Source organism: Rana temporaria, chromosome 1, assembly GCF_905171775.1.
Source record: "Rana temporaria chromosome 1, aRanTem1.1, whole genome shotgun sequence".
NCBI lineage: Eukaryota > Metazoa > Chordata > Amphibia > Anura > Ranidae > Rana > Rana temporaria.
This window is the reverse complement of record NC_053489.1, coordinates 272,524,143-272,536,818: the sequence shown is the minus strand read 5'-3', so window position 1 is coordinate 272,536,818 and position 12,676 is coordinate 272,524,143. Positions and strand designations below refer to the sequence as shown.

General features: G+C 40.3%; 1 protein-coding gene across 1 annotated transcript in view; it reads right to left on the bottom strand.

Moving 5' to 3' along the window:
• Positions 1 to 1,489: 1,489 nt before the first annotated feature.
• Positions 1,490 to 12,676, bottom strand: part of SLC28A3 (solute carrier family 28 member 3) — a 106,442-nt gene continuing 95,255 nt past the window's right edge. Inside the window, exons 16-18 of the mRNA XM_040355523.1 lie at positions 7,925 to 8,023; positions 4,595 to 4,721; positions 1,490 to 1,886 (exon numbers count right to left, since the gene is read on the bottom strand). Of these exons, the coding sequence (XP_040211457.1) occupies positions 1,769 to 1,886; positions 4,595 to 4,721; positions 7,925 to 8,023 (344 nt within the window). The 3' untranslated portion in view covers positions 1,490 to 1,768. The remainder of the gene's footprint in view (positions 1,887 to 4,594; positions 4,722 to 7,924; positions 8,024 to 12,676) is intronic.

Below are 12,676 nucleotides of genomic sequence, written 5' to 3'. Positions count from 1 at the left end.
CAACTGAATTTGTCCCAAGAAAGAGCCTTGGGGTACCCCACTTACCACTCCTGACTAGTCTGAGTACATGTTATTTGCCATGTTTATTTTATTTCTGTGTGTGTATCTCTATCTATTAAATAAATAAGGTATCAATCTTTTATTACACGGAGAGGCGTATTTTTTCTTTCTTCACATGGTTAACCATATCTTGAGTCTTGGTTGACATGTTCAGTGGTGGAATCTGGATGATCAGGGTGCATTGGAGTCTGAGGCCCCGTACACACGACCAGTTTCCTCGGCAGAATGCAGCTTCCGACCGAGTTTCTGGCTGAATTCTGCCGAGAAACCCGGCCGTGTGTACACTTTCGGCCGAGGAAGCCGACGAGGAGCTCGGCGAGGAAATAGAGAACATGTTCTCTATTTCCTCGTTGTTCTATGGGAGCTCTCGCCCCGCCGAGCTCCTCGGCGGCTTCAGTGCTGAACTGGCCGAGGAACTCGATGTGTTTGGCACGTCGAGTTCCTCGGCCGTGTGTACGGGGCCATAGAGTGACAGCCTTGGAGTGACCATATATGCGGTACATGACTTCTCTTGAGAAAGGGGGTCATGTCCATTTGGTAAACAGGCACTTTCTCAACACACTTGGTGATGGTGGCTGTTGGTATTGAATTCATTTAAAGAAGCACTTTAACATGGATTTACTGGATTTGCACATTAGGACTTTTTTATGGACTACTTAATATTTATTTGTTTTTTTAAGGAATTTTATCACGATTAAATGTCTTTTGATGAATTTTGGTCTTAATGCAACACTTTATATGTATGTTTGATTTTAGCGCAGAACTTTTTTTAGATACACGTTTAGTGGGAGGGATACTATCTCGTATGTGTTTGCAGCTTTAAATCTATTTAAATTTAAATGTATTGCACCTTTGCACATTTTTTTCTTTTGTTTAAACTTATGATATGCACCTATGATTTTTTCTTTTCATTTCTTTGAAGTGCAAATCTTTTGTGATTAGGGCTCTGCCCAAAGGACTGCGTCAGCTATTCTCTCTAAAGCTGAGGTCCACCTGCCCCACGAAAAATTAAGAGTCAGCAGCTACAAATACTGCAGCTGTTGACTTTTAATATATGGACACTTAACTGTCCAGGGAGCTTGTGATCTCGGCACCACAGCCGATCTTCAGATTGATTGTTGGGTGCAGCCACCGCCATTGGCAGTAAGGGAACTGGGCAGTGAAGCCTTTTGGCTTCACAGCCGGTTCCCTACTGTACATGCGCAAAGCGTGCTGCTCTTTCTAATTGGCCCGGCAGCGGAGGAAAGAGGAGGGGGGCCGAGCTTTGCTGCGATGCCGTCTCCAGAAGTGGCAAATGTGGCACCGGAGGGGGGAGGAGACGAATAAGCAAAAGTTCCACTTTTGGGTGGAACTCCGCTTTAATACATTTGGGGAAATTTCAAGCACTGTGTAAACTATAAATGGTTTAATAAATATTACATATCAATAGGAAAATAGAGATCTTTGTTGATTTTATTGTACTATTTATGACATATAAATAACACTGACATATTTCAAGTTCGTTTTGATATTTCAATAAAAGGTACAAGTTCACAAAATTCTAATATGGACTCTACTTAGGAAATACAAATTTCAGTATAAAAATATATATACAACTGTTGCAAGTAATAAAAATATTACATTAAAAATGAAGTTCAAATCATGATGTTAACATTTGTATACATGCAAGAAGAATGTGCATTGATATAGGAATATTTTATTAGTCAGTCTATGCAAACGAGGAACAGTTAAAGGACGGTGCAGCTACTAGTTGACAGCAACCAGACAGTGAAGCCATACTGTAGTTCTGTGCAATGGTGATATTTGATAGACCATTGATAGCCACCCTAAAAATGAAAAAGGCAATAAAATTAGCGAGTTCTTATGTCATTATTTCTAATTTAAAAAACATGAAAGCCAACCAAAATATTTTGTTAGATTTAAGTAGGATAAGCGTAGGTTAGAAACTCTGAAATATAACAAAAATAGTGGCTATTATTGCTTAAAATAAAACGTCCATCCTAACACATACGTCCATGATAAATATTCATAAAACATGAGTAAAAATTATATAATGTCCTTCTTAAACATCCAGTAGGTCCAAAGTAGTTAAAGGAGTTGTAAAGTCAGAAGGTTTTTTTTATCTTAATGCATTCTATGCATTAAGATAAAAAGCCTTCTGTGCACAGCAGCCCCCCTAATACTTACCTGAGCCCCATCTCTGTCCAGCGATGTCCACGAGTGTCTCAGCCATCCGAGACTCTCCCTCCTTATTGACTGAGATACAGCAACGGGGCCAATCAAGAGAGAGAGGGGACAGGGCCAGGCCTCAGCTCTGTGTCTGAATGGACACACAGAGCTGGGACTCGGTTTGGATGCTCCCATAGCAAGCTGCTTGCTGTGGGGGCACGCAACAGGAGGGAGAGTCCAGGAGCAGCGAAGAGGGAGATCCAGGCTGCCCTGTGCAAATCCATTGCACAGATCAGGTAAGTATAACATGTTTGTTATATTTATTGAAAATAAAACAAGACTTTACAATCACTTTAAGTTCAAAAGCAGAGAAAAAAAATGTCTCCACTCTTTGTGTGCCTCCGCCCATAAATTTAAATATTCATAACCACTGTTTATCCACTTTCAACAAACATCACACTGTGCACCTTACCAGATTCTAAGGGCCAGATCCACAGCCGCCGAGCGCAACTTAACTTTTCAGAGTTAAGTTACACTGCCGCAAATCTCCCAAGTTAGGTGCCGATCCACAAAGCACTTACCTGGAAATTTGCGGCGGTGTAACTTAACTCTGTCCGGCGCAAGGCGTTCCTAATACAAATGGGCGATTCCCATTTAAATTAGGCGCGCTCCCGCGCCGGACGTACTGCGCATGCTCCGTCGGGTAACTTACCCGACGTGCATTGCGCTGACGTCGCTCCGACGTCATTTGCTTAGACGTTAACGTAAATGGCATCCAGCGCCATTCACGAACGTCTTACGCAAACGACGTAGAGTTGAAAATTTTGACGCGGGAACGACGGCCATACTTAATAAGGCTTAGTCAAATAGGACTCAGCCCTATTTTTACGCGGCGTAACTCGACGTAAACAACGTAGATTTAGCGCGACGGGCCCGTCGGAACGTTCGTGGATCGCCGTAAGTGTTCATTTGCATATTCTAGGCTGGCCGCAATGGCCTCGCCACCTAGCGGCCGGCCTAGAATTGCATCCTTAAGATCCGACAGTGTAATTCAATTACACATGTCGGATCTTCTACCTATCTATGGTAAACTGATTCTGTGGATCAGTTCCATAGATAGAAACAGGGATACGACGGCGTATCAGTAGATACGCCGGCGTATCCAGTTTTGTAGTTGACACTTGTTTTGTGGCAATGGGCAGGTGCATTACCTAAATGTGTAGAGGTACCATTTATGCAATGCACTTGTGTAGGCATAATTCAGTACTGCCCAGTGTTATAACATGTGTGATAATGTGTGCAATATTGCATTACCACAGTTCAATAATGTGACCCTGGTCATACATAGACTTTGAGCAACTCTGCATGTAGTAGTCATCATGCATTTCCTTGTTGTGTTGTGTGCTTAAACTTTTATATCATGATCCCAAACGTAAATACTATAATTCTAAATAAGTGAGCATGTCAAATGAAGCTAAAATGCTAGCCAAGCATGAGAAAGGTGGATTATTACCACCAAAACATACTATATGTATTTCTTTTAGAGATTCCACTGCTATGATTTCTTGACAATATAGGGGGATTTACAGTACTAAAGCTAATGCACATATAATCTGGTACAGCTGTGCATAGTAACCAATCAGCGTCTAATTTTTATCCCTCGTTCACACTGAACGCTGGTTTGAAATCGTGCAAGTTCAGCTGAACCTGCACGATTTCAAACCCGCATTTCAGTGTGAGTTCAGGGGGGGGGGGGGGGGCTGAAAGACATCTGTGCAGGTTCATGCACAGATGTCTATTGAAATTGCCCCTGAAGTCTCCAAAAGTAGTGCAGGAACTGCTTTTGGAAATCGGGGTGACGCTGCAAAGTCAGCGTTGCACCGATTGCGACAGTGCCGTTGCCAGCAATAGGCTGCGATTTGGCATGCAATTTGACATGTCAAATCGCGCCAATGTGAAGAGGGGCTCATTTTCAAAGCTTAATTGAACAAGCTGAAGTTAGAAGCTGATTGGTTACTATGTGCAGCTGCACCAGATTCTGTATCCATCAGTTTTAGTAAATCTCCCCCTATGCGACGCCACCATAAATTTTTTATAATCACTACGGGTAGGCAGAAATCCATATTCTGGGAGCATCTACCCTCTAAAAGCTTATACAAGACATCATTTGACTCAACATTTGTAATGCTGAAATGGAAAGAATGACCTTTATGAACACAGTCTTTACCTACGTAATTTTTCAACAACATTTTTATTTTTACTTCCCTGTGTTTCTTCACTGATAACAATCACTGTTTGCCTGAGAAGACAAGCATCCTTATCATTGTGGAAAGCAAGTGTTATCTAAATAATTTCACATACTTACTGTTCATATAAAGTCAAGCAGCAGTCAATTATTTCTGGTGAGCTAGCAGGCAAAGCTGTGGAATTGAGGAAGGAATTTTCTAATATATCCAAACATGATCCTTGTGCTACTGGTGGAGATAATATTCCTGCAAATGTCAGAAAAATTATAATAGGATAACAGCTAATAAAACTTTGTATACATATAGATGGAAAAATAGGATTTTTGACCTATTGTAAAATCCTTTTCTTGGAGATCACAAAGCCCCGGTTCCCACTAATGCAATTTCCTATGTGTTCCAGAATAGTCCTGACTATGGTGTGGTGTATGTGATTTTCATCTCCATAGAGTCTGATGGAAACTGCATAGAAAACACATGGGTGCTCAAAGACTATGCAATTCCAGTGTGATTTCTAGCAGGCTATAGTCTTTCTGAGCTGATTTCCAGAGAGCGGGGATGGAGGGAATCACAACTGCATCCACATTATATTGGAATCACACCTGAATCGCATGTGAACCTGCATGAAGTCGCACTGGACATTATCCTTGTAATCACACTAAAAACCTTTGTAACTCTTTGTGTGCCTCCACCCATAAATGCAAATATTATTAACCACTGTTTATCCACTTTCAACTAACATCAATAAAACATTTCTTCCTGATCCCCAGAGAGGCAATTGGATATTCCCTGGATCAACTGTTAGTTTACAGTTATATTATGTACATTTAGGAAAGAATACAAGCCTTTTTTAAAGCAATCTACTGAGCTACCCCAGAACATCGAAAACTGGACTTGACCCTTTTGTCACTAACGCAGTGCACTGCAATACACAGCAGTGGGTTACCCTGTGTTGCAGTGAGCTGCAACACAGGTCTGTTTTATTAGTGTGTTGGGTGCATGCTGCAGTGCCATACAATGTGGTAATGCATGCATTATTGCAGCACAAAGGTGTGAAGCCAGCCTAAGTGTGTTTTAGTTTTATATGCAAAATGGACCTCTATTTCCTAACCCCTTGTACAGTAACATTGATTAGTGCTCCTATTTGGCAATGTCTCATCTATTAGATAAGAGAGTGCCAGAAAGCAAAAAGATACTGAGGGTGGGGCTTTCTCTACAGAAAACCCATCATGCTTTTCAAATGCTACACTATATTGTCAAAAGTATTGGGATGCCTGCTTTTACATGCATATGAACTTTAATGGCATCCCAGTATTAGTCTATAGGGTTCAATATTGAGTTGGGGAGGAGCTTGAGTGACGGGACGCACGGAGGTGCCGGATGAGGAGCCTGACAAGCTGAGCAGCACACACGCACATACGTTGCAGCCTTATTACCATTGAGGATTCGTGAGTGATATTCTGTGTACTGTGAGACGCCAGTATTCCATCATACGGTATCACACTATTGGTCTTTCTCTTTTCTTTTTTCCCTGCATATCTAAGCATTGAATATCTGGTGGAAAGCACACTCTGACCTGACCAGTTTGTTTGATACAAATCATCAAGTTGCTGAACCCATACACTGTGTATGTGTGGTCCGGGAAGGTGTTGCTGAGCTGTCCTAGGATTGCAGCATTAAGGGACTATATATCAATGAATTGTGGAACTCAATTTCTTTGAATATTTTTTGTTTTCTCCTCTAGTAATCACTGGTGTGTTGACACTTCATATGATCAGTTGATCTAGCGCATTATTATATATATATATATATATATTTTTGTTTGGTTTAGTTCACCGTTATAATTGCAGCTTTATCATTTAATTATTGGTTATGTGGTATAATTAATTAATTCTTAGTAGCGCTGTAGAACTTCACTTATTTCTTTACAATATTGAGTTGGCCCACCCTTTGCATCTATAACAGCTTCAACTCTTCTGGGAAATCTGTCCACAAGGTTTAGGAGTGTGTCTATGGGAATGTTTGACTGTTCTTCCAGAAGTGCATTTGTGAGGACAGGCACTGATGTTGGACCAGAAGGTCTGGCTCGCAGTCTCCAGTCTAATTCATGAATTCATCCCAAAGGTGTTATATCAGGTTGATGTCAGGACTCTGTGCTGGCCAGTAAAGTTCCTCCACCCCAAACTCGCTCATCCATATCTTTATGGACCTTTTTTTGTGCACTGGTGTGCAGTCATGTTGGAACAGGAAGGGGCCATCCCCAAACTGTTCCCACAAACAGGCGTGAAATTCTCCAAAAAGTCTTGGTATGTTGACACCTTAAGTGTTTCCTTCACTGGAACTAAGGGGCCAAGCCCAACCCCTGAAAAATAACCCCACACCCTAATCTCCCCCCTCCACCAAATGATTTGGACCAGTGCACAAAGAAAGTTCCATAAAAACATAGATGAGCACATTTGGGATGGAGGAACTTGACTGGCCTCAACCTGATAGAACACCTTTGGGATGAATTAGAGCAGAGACTGTGAGCCAGGCCTTCTTGTCCAACATCAGTGCCTGACCTCACAAATGCGCTTCTGAAAGAATGGTCAAACAATCCCATAGATACTCCTAAACCTTGTGGACAGCCTGTCCAGAAGAGTTGAAGCTGTTTTAGCTGCAAAGGGTGGGCCAACTCAATATTGAACCCTACGGACGAAGACTGGGATGTCATTAAAGTCCCATGTGTGTAAATGCAAGTGATAAAGATTTTATGCAAAAAAACTAAAAATATAAAACCTCAGTTTACAAACTTGAAAACATCCTACAATTTAAATAGAATTAACTAAGGGTAAACATGTTTCCACTGAAATTGAAACTGTTAACGTTAAAGACAGCCCCTGTAGCATGGTATACCTACCTTTCCATCTCTTGCCAACCATTTCACTCATGACTAGAAGAAGCCCTGTGTAAACTCCAAGATGACCCCCATCCAGATTTGCCAACCGCCAGTAAATTTACTGAAAGTTTGTAAAAATCATTTTTTTTTTACAACTGGCAGTAAATATGAGGGCATGGGCTGATAATTTCATGGTGTATTGACTTTTTAAATGTAAATAAAGCAAATTACTTTGTTATAGGTATTGTCAGTGTTTCCATATCATGTTTATACTGTTCAAATATTCACTGTGTTAGTTTTCAATAGGAGTTCTGTATTTTCTCAGGCTGTCAGTAAAAAATGTGCTCCGCCAGTACATTTTTCATGTTTTGTCAGTAAAAAATGCTGCGGGAGGTTGGCAACCCTGCCCCCATCAGAACTTACAGAGTGCTAAGTGCCCCCATGCAATATTCTAATCAACCTTCTAGCGTCAGAAACAGAGTAAAAATTGTAAATTGTAGACCTGGATATACTATCCAATATAAACTTCAAGGCTTTGTTTTGTTTAGTGCAGAATTCTTCTTTTAGATAGTACCTGCAATACAAGCCGTCATAAAGCAAGCCACTGTACCAGCGATCATAGCTCTGATAGCACCTGCGGCAATGTCACCTTTTCTGCTGGGGGCCATGGAGCCTAAAACACATAAGCAAAGCCAACATGAAACAAATAAATAATATCAAGCAATATGACATTTGATGTATTACATGTCCAAATACTAAACAATTGGGCTGCAAGTCATGCTCACAAGTACTGTGATGTAAATTGGCCTTTAGGCTAGAGTCACTTTGAAATTGTTTAATTTTATAGGATTTTTTTACACTTATCATTGTTTCTAAATATTAGCTCTTTGACTAATAGTAGAAGTGTTGTGCACACAAATTGCTCTGTACGGTAAACAATCATTTGTATAGTAAAAAATGGCTGCCTGCAGAAAATGAACTTCCAACAAGCTGGAATATAATTTTGGCTGATGTGTCCTGTTCTGTTTAGTTGTTAGCCATTGTAAAGAAAATGCCAAAGGTATGATAGAGGATCAACACTCATGAAATAACAATAAAACCTATTTATTTATTGCATCAGTTTAAAAACATCACAGAATATGTGTACATATACTGCATTGCTGGGCCATAAGGCACTATGACCTTTTTATATTCCCAATGCAAAAGACACAGAAACCCAAAAGTGGAACTTCCAGTTTAAGCACTCCTCGCCCCTTTACATGCCACATCTGGCATGTAATTTTATTTTTTGGGGGGTGGGGGCTTCGTTAGGAGTGGGACTTCCTGTTCCACTTTCTCCTTCCGCCTACGGGCTGCCTAGGTGACTCCTCCTTACCACCTAGGCAGCCCCTTCCTCTAGTCAATCTCCTGGGACACGTGACAGGTCCCAGAAGATCGCCTTTCCACTCCGGGAGCGCACTTTTTATAGCTGCTGACTTTTAATAAACATAAAAAGCCTGGAACTCCGCTTTAAATACTCTGTACCTTTTATTCAAACCCCTCTGCTCCTTTAAGTTTCCCAATCAAGTTCAAGCTCCAAAGGAGACTAAGGTTAAATAAACATTATCACATAGTGTAGTATTTCAAAATATTCAAACCACAACTTGTAATCTTAGTTTCACAGCATATGCCTTAAAACAAGAAAAAAAAGCAAAACATAGATGCAAACGACATAAACATCAAAATAAGAACAGACCTGCTGATGTATAGACAGATCATGTGAAAAATAAAATGTATACTCCATGGAAACTGTTGACTTTTTCCACATAATTAAATGGACAAACATTACATTTTGAGTTAATTGGATAAAGGTGATATACTTGACCAAATAACACATACAATTTATGTGGTATATTTATTTTTATGATTTAATTGACCAAAAACACAGACTTGTCATATGGAATAAGTAAATACACTCCTATTTTTACCATAAAATTCATGAAATTACAATCCGGGGTTCAAGATTAGGTGCCCAGATTAGAACCTCCTTTGGTTCTATTAGAACCTAGTTATTTCTAACTAAGGCATCAAGGGTTTGATGTTATCTTTTTTGATTGATATTTGTGTTGTTATCGTGCCAAGATCAATAGCACTCTCTAAGATCCTCATAAAAAAAAGTGGATGAATATGCATCTGGCAAGGGATTTAAAAAGGTTGCCATATGATTTGAAATTAATAATTCCACTGTAAGGGAATACACAGTGCATATTTATTTCCTGCAACCATGGGTTGCAGGAAAGAAATTAGCATGGTTCCCCCATCAACACAGAAAGTGTTGACGGGGGAATCTCTCCTGCCCAGCTATAGTCTGCTCCCAGTGGTGGTGGAGGGTGGGGGTGTGTGTCAGAGAAGCCATTCCTTGCCGGGAGAAGACAGTGATTATCCCTAGCGGCTATAGCAGTCTCTAGCGAAAATCGTACCGTCTGAGATTCAAACCGTGTATGGCCAGCCTAAGATAAATAAACTACAGGTGATAAAGGTTTCCAACAACTGCTAATTTGTCCAGGACTGGCTGGACCAGAAAATTCAACCCAAGAGCTGGCTATTTTAATGCTAAAATAAGTCTCCTTAAAATTGCATTGGAAGGAGAGGGCAGGTTTTCAGGTACCTCTTGCAGCAGTTGGGGTTAAAGTGCATGCATCTACAAGCAGAATGAGACTGCACCAATTCAATGAGAAGTGTGTTAGGAAAAAGCCATTGCTGTCCAAAAAGAGCATGATTACAGTTATCTATTGAGCTTTTAAGCAAACACCAGGCCTTCTGGAACAATGTGCTGAAGACTAATCAAACAAAGATAGATTTGTTGGACAACATAACAGTAGACATCTTTGCCACAAACCAAAGACAGTATTTCAAGAGGAGAACCACATAAGAACTGTGAAGCATGGTGGTGGGAATGTTATGTTTTGGGGTTGCTTTGCTGATTCAAGGCTTCAAAGGGTGCTTGATGAGAATGTGAGGTCGTCTATCCAAAAGCTGATGCTTAAATGAGCCCTTTAACATGATAATAATCTGAAGCACACTAGCAAATTCACCAAGGATTGTCTCAAAGAGGAAACAAAGGGTTATAGACATGTCTAGTCATAATCCTGATTTAATTCCCATTAAAATGTTGTAGAAATTGTTGAAACAGACTATGCAAAAAAACCAACAAACATCTTGCAAGTATAGTTGCTTGGTCTTCTTCTTCTTCTGAAGTTGCATGGTAATCTTTCATGGAGAAGTTGTCAAAAAAGTCACTGGGGCAGATCCACAAAAGCATTACGCCGGCGTATCTCTTGATACGCCGGCGTAATTTTAAATTTTCCGCGTTGTATCTTTGTTTTGTATCCACAAAACAAGATACGACGGCATCTGGGATCAATCCGACAGGCGTACGTCTTAGTACACCGTCGGATCTTAGATGCAATTTTTCTGCAGCCGCTAGGTGGCGTTTCCGTCGAAATCCGCGTCGAGTATGCAAATTAGCTATTTACGGCGATCCACGAACGTACGTCTGGCCGGCACATTTTTTTACGTCGTTTTCGTTTGGCTTTTTCCGGTGTATAGTTAAAGCTGCTGTTATGAGGCGTACTCAATGTTAAATATGGCCGCCATTCCCGCGCACAATTTTGAATTTTTATGTTGTTTGTGTAAGTCGTTCGCAAATAGGAATTTGCGTAGAATGAATTCACCGTCGTAAGCATTGGCTGGTTCCGGTTTAATTTCGAGCATGCGCACTGGGATACCCCCACGGACGGCGCATGCGCAGTTAAAAAAAAACGTTGTTTACGTCGGGTCACGACGTATTTACATAAACCACGTCCCCATTACATCCATTTGAATTAGGTGCCATTACGCCGGCAAAGATACACTACGCCGCCGTAACTTACGGCGCAGATTCTTCAGGATTAAAAAAAATATATAATTACGGCGGCGTAGTGGATCTTAGATATGCTACGCCCAGCGCATAAATGCGCCGCTGTACGAGGATCTGCCCCTCTGTGTTTTTGTCATATTTATGGGCAGTTATACAAAATGCCTTCATAAAGTAATTTCTGCAACAGACGTCAATATCAGCTTTTGATGCCAAGGGAATACTTATTTTCACAGCAAACTATTACAGCTATTAAGATTTTTGTTAAATAAATGACTGAATAGGCAATTTTTGTCTTGTGTTCTTATTGAAGAATATCACCTCTATCTGTAGGCACTGTTTGAATGAGGATTCAATGTTGTCCTGTTCAGATATGTTAAAAAAGTCAACAATTTCAATGGGGTGTATCTAATTGTTCATATGATAGCATGTGTTAGTTGAATAGTTGCATTAGAAACTGAATTAATTATCTAATCCAGAAATACCTAGTAATAGAAAATGATATCAACATGAATACTTTGAAATTCCATCATATTTTGTGATCCTATTCATTTAACTTTAGTCTCATTTGGAGTTTGCATTAGGTGAGCAAGTACATAGAAAGCAAGTTCACTAATTTAAATACGATGGGGCATTGTTAATGCCTATTTTTTCATCCTTCTTTAACCCTCCTGGCGGTATCCCCGAGCGTGACTCGGGGTTGATTTTTTCTACCAAAATCGGTAACCCCGAGTCACGCTCGGGGTAGATATGCAGAGCCTGCAGCGTGCGCTGGCTTACCTTGTCCTGGATCCAGCGATGTCACCGCGCTGTGTGAGCGAGCGGGGCCCCGCTCGATTCACACAGCGTCCTCCTGTGCCGCCGATCTTCGTTCCCTGCGACGTTACGACGCACGGGAGCGGAGATCGGCGCCAAATTCAAAAAAGTAAACAAACACTATACATACAGTATACTGTAATCTTATAGATTACAGTACTGTATGTAAAAAAAAAACACACCCCCCTTGTCCCTAGTGGTCTGCCCAGTGTCCTAAAAGGTTATTTTATATAATAAAAACCTTTCTTTCTGCCTGAAAACTGTAGATTGTCCATAGCAACCAAAAGTGTCCCTTTATGTCAAAAATGGTTTTAGATCAGCTAGAAAACAGCGATAATAAATTATAATCACTTGCAGAATTGTGCGATAGCGATTTGCGGGGAAATTCGTCATTAAAATAAATAAATAATGACAGCAACAATTCTGCAACTGAGCAAATTTCAGTGATTTTGATTTGATTACATTATTGAATAATTTTTATTCTAATTATATTATTACTTGCTATAATTATTTATAATTATTTATTATATTATAATTTAAAATTTTGTTTTAAAAAAAATGTCATACCCGGGATGCCTATTAGATCCTTGTTTGGTCAGATTTAAGTGAGTTATT